General features: G+C 35.9%; 1 protein-coding gene across 1 annotated transcript; it reads right to left on the reverse strand.

Moving 5' to 3' along the window:
- Positions 1-2,863: 2,863 nt before the first annotated feature.
- On the reverse strand, positions 2,864-3,451 carry LOC110099506 (glycine-rich cell wall structural protein-like). Its single transcript, XM_020826687.1, has one exon. It carries the CDS (start codon positions 3,449-3,451, stop codon positions 2,864-2,866), a length of 588 nt encoding a protein of 195 aa, XP_020682346.1.
- Positions 3,452-4,493: the final 1,042 nt, after the last annotated feature.

Below are 4,493 nucleotides of genomic sequence, written 5' to 3' on the forward strand. Positions count from 1 at the left end.
ACACATAACTTTGCAAATTCAATTTATCAAAATCCAAATACAATCAAGATCCAAGAAAATTATGGTAGGTGGCATACACACCTTTGAGCTCAATTGGAGCACTAGGTGATGAGTAATTAAAAAAAAAAAAATTAATCAACATCAAATTACTAAAAATCCATTAGTCCAAATGAATTGAAAGTAATTTTAAAATGAAATTGGGCCAAGATGATTCTAATGAGCTCAATAACAATAAATTTGGGTGAGAAATAGATTTATAATAAAGTATTCAAGTTTATGAGAATTTTTGGAGTTTTTAAAACCATTTTAATTTAAAATTACATCGGCCAATCCTAGAAAACATGTTTTCAATCATTGGAACATATGGCGGCGACCTTAAGATGTGCAGTACGCTATGGTTGGTGACTAATCCAGGTTGGATTGGCTTAGTGGCCATCAGGCGACATGTCCAAAGAGCTGATGAACGGGATTGAGCCTCATCGCCCGCCCAAGATGCACATAATACATGTTTGAATCCAGCCAAATACGCGATTCCATCTGACTTGATCATGGTCATTCGATCATGATACACACGCGATGGCATGATCTAGATTGTGCTAGAATTTCTAGTTCAAATTAACTTGAATTCAAATGCTCATAACTTTTAATCTAGTCATCCTAATTTGATGAAATTTGAAATATAGACTGATGGTGCCCTAAACTTCCAATTTTTGGAGTTTGAGGGCTCTATGCATTAAAATCTTTAGGTAGTTAAAAATTATATTTTAAAGCTTCAAATGCAAAATACCTCTACTTAATTGATGGATTTGCTTGATTTTTGGCTTTATGAACTCTTGGAGAGGTCCTCTACAACTTTATTGAAGACCACAAGCATTGATTTCTATTGGATTGGGAGTTAATTATGAACTATTTTTTCTTCTCTCTTTCCTTCTCTCTCTTCCCAATTGGGTTTTCCTAGAGATCAAGAAGGGTGGGGAAGGCTTTGAGGGACCTGAGGGACTTGCTATTAAGCTAGGGAATCTAGATGATCAACCATTGCTTTAGAATTTTGGTGGATATTTATAGGAGAGATAAATTTGAAAGGAGGGCTGGGATCTTTCCACCTATGCACTAGCTAGCCACCAATTTAGTTATGGATTAACCAATAAGATCTAGGGGAAGGTTCGAGAATGTTTGCACACATTGGGATAGGTGTCCATTCAGTTATAAATGTACCAATGATTGGATAGAGGTTGTTTCAAGGAATCATTTCATATCAACAACTCATGTGGCTTAAGGTGGCTAGGGCCGGCATGTGCAATGAACATTATAGAACCCAATTCAAGTTGTGGATAGGTTCAATTTGGGTTGGATCATCAATGGGTCAAATAAATTTGGTTTTCGGGGGCTTGGTTCAACCCAATTGGTTGACCCAGGTATACTATTGGTTAGGCTTGTTAGGCCATGTACATGGGGTCAAAAGACACCTACAACAATAATTTTTGGAATTTAATTTGATAAGGGTTGGATTTTGGTTCACAAAAAACTTTTTTAAGTGCACTTGGTTCAACACAATTGGCTAGGTTAGGTGGGACTAAGGGCTGGAATTTTTTAGGTGACTCGTGGGGATCTAATTAACTGTCCCCTAGAGTTTTGTTCAATGGCTTGGTCAAAATCATGAATTTTGAGATTTTGAAGTGCATATGGTGTGCTTTGGTTAACTATGGTTGACTTGGTCAACCAAGTTTGACCAAGGCTCAATATTTGGTCCAACTCATTCCATATGATATTATGGATTAGTTAGAGGTGGTCCCATGCAATGAGGAAAGCATTTGGTTCAATATGCATGTTTTAGGGCTTAAGCGGTCCTTTAGTCAACTTAGGTTGACTTGGTCAACAAGGTTTGACCATGTATTAGAAATGGGTGCAATGCACTTCAAATCATATTTGAGATATTTTGGAGGAGGTTTCAAGGTTTGGTTTTACAGATCCGTGCTAAGGTTCAAGGGAAAATCAATTTTAAGGTTTTGTGGTTTTAGGGTTTAGGTGGCACCATAGTCAACTAAGGTCCACAAAGGGCTCAATGTTAGGTCAAAACATCATGCTAATGATAATGGTCATTACTATATAGATTATTCTAGAAATGTTGAGAAACGAGCATCAAATTTTATCATAAATAAAGACTAGTTGAGACCTGAAAAATAAAACAACATGAAAACTATCTCAAACAAAACCTTATTGTTCTTGGATCGCACCAGTGGATCAAGTCGTTGGAGACATTATTTATCTCAATTCATTGATTTGGTATAAACAGTCGTTAGTGTTAATGTTATTGGTGTGGTTAACAGTTGAGCGATACCAACCTTGTGAAGACTGGTTGTATTCTTTTGGCATCAAGAAGAACATGTATATACTTTTTAGTGGGTAGTATTTATTCCCAACTCCTTACAGAAAAACAAAATAACAGATTAATTAAATTTACTACAAGAAAGAAAGCATGGCTAAGAAGAAGAAATATAGGAATGCAATATAATATAACATAAGGGAATGCCACTTTCTGATCCAGCTTGACAAGAGCAGCTATGTCAAGATGCTTATAGAGCACTTATATATCCTTATTTCCTAACAAACATATATATTTTTTATAATTTCACTCTCAACATATATAACATAGGCAAAAAAAACACCCTTATAAGATATATTATAAGCTTCCATGCACAATCACAATAATTAACATATTTTTCACATCTTTATGATATAAATCATAAATTATTTGATATTGGCTGACTTTCACATATATGACGGACTACTTAGGTTTAACATATCATCCGTAAGTATACTAAGAGTGCAGCATGGCTCTTTTTGATAATATAGTTGGTCAGTCTTAGTCGTTGCCATTACTATTCCCATTGCCATTAGAAACTTCGACAGATCCACCCCCTCCACCACTTCCAAATCCACTGCCACTATTAGCACTTCCATATCCCACGCCATGGCCCACTGCTTCTCCAGCTCTTCCGACTCCAATCCCGTCCCCTACACCATCACCACCACCTCTAGCGGTGCTCACATGCATGCCATCATGATCTATACTAACACCAACACCAGCCCCACCACTGGCGCTAACACTCACATTCTTTGCATTAACCATGCCACCACCACCCACTCCGATGCCGACATCGACCCCATGTCTTCTAATGTCAATGCCAACTCCAACGCCAACCCCTCCTCCGATGCTCAAATTTCCACCTTTTGTAGTCCCAATGCCTCCACCAGCACCTCCACCGATTCCAATGTCAATCTCGGACCCATGTCGGCTAACTCCAACCCCAAAGCCATGGCCACTACCACCGCCACTGTTGGAGTTTAATGAAAAGAGTTTGGTATCATTAAGAGCAAGATGTTCATCGAGGACTCTTGCATGAACTTTTGTTGTGATAGTGACTGAAAGAAGGAAGGAGATTAACGCCATCCAATTAACTACTGTCATTTTGAATCAAGTATTCGATTGTGTCTTTTACTCTGACAAAGTAGCTCAATTTATAGCTGCAAAAGATATGGGATTTGTTAAGGGTTACGCAAATTGGCGAGGAAGTGAGAAAAGGGTTCATAATTGCTTGTCTTTCAATGAGTTCTCTTTTGTTCCCTCTAAAATTTAAATATTTTATTCATTATTTGTGTGACGTGCAGTTCTAAGATTCCTTTTTGATTGAAACCCTTAGTGTGGAACAACTCAAAATCTATAGAATAAATTAAACATGACAAGCTGATTTTGATTGGCTCATGGAAATGGAAAAAGCAGCTCAGGATCTCTAGAAATAACTTTAGCTTCCTTTTTTTCATTCTGAAATAGCTTTAGCACATTTATTTGCTTATTTATAAATTTGTGTAAGTTAAGAAAAGAATGATAGGAATATGAACGCCTGGTTGGAGTATTCCGTTCATATTAAGTAAAGAATATTTTAAGCTAACTTTGGATTTGATAACAATGAAAGTCCAAAAAAATTAAAATATTTCATGAAATGTGAACAAAGAGAATATATATATATTTTTTAACTCAACGTTAAGTAAATGCTCGAAATTTTTTGGCTTGAATAACAGGCGACAGCTCCACAAGAAATAAAACATAAAATAATATTTTACTCAGTTTCTTCGCAATCAAATAAGCGGTGAAAACAAATTCTAATAGAATTCCATTTGCGATTTCCAATCCCACCATTTCGATTCCTATCTATTAATTCCTTCAAATCAAATAGGCAAATGAGAAAGAAACTAATCAGCAAAGTAGGGAATCGAAGTAAAGAGTCTGTAATAAAGAAAATCATAGAAGAATCGAATCTTTCTTTTTCTTTTAAGTGTGGTAAAGGAGGATAACCAGAAGAATATCAAAAGTTTTAGCATGTTTTTTCCCTGGAAGAGTTCACATTATATACATATTTATATTTAATTACAGCTAGACAAGCATGAAAATATTTAGTTTATCTCAGGCACAAAAAGATAAAGATTTATTTTTC

The sequence above is a fragment of the Dendrobium catenatum genome, unplaced genomic scaffold, assembly GCF_001605985.2.
Source record: "Dendrobium catenatum unplaced genomic scaffold, ASM160598v2 fragScaff_scaffold_114, whole genome shotgun sequence".
In the NCBI taxonomy this organism is placed as follows: Eukaryota; Viridiplantae; Streptophyta; class Magnoliopsida; order Asparagales; family Orchidaceae; genus Dendrobium; species Dendrobium catenatum.

What these genes read in the sequence shown, in the direction of transcription:
- LOC110099506 (XM_020826687.1), bottom strand. Translation starts at nt 3,451, where the DNA reads ATGGCGTTAATCTCCTTCCTTCTTTCAGTCACTATCACAACAAAAGTT.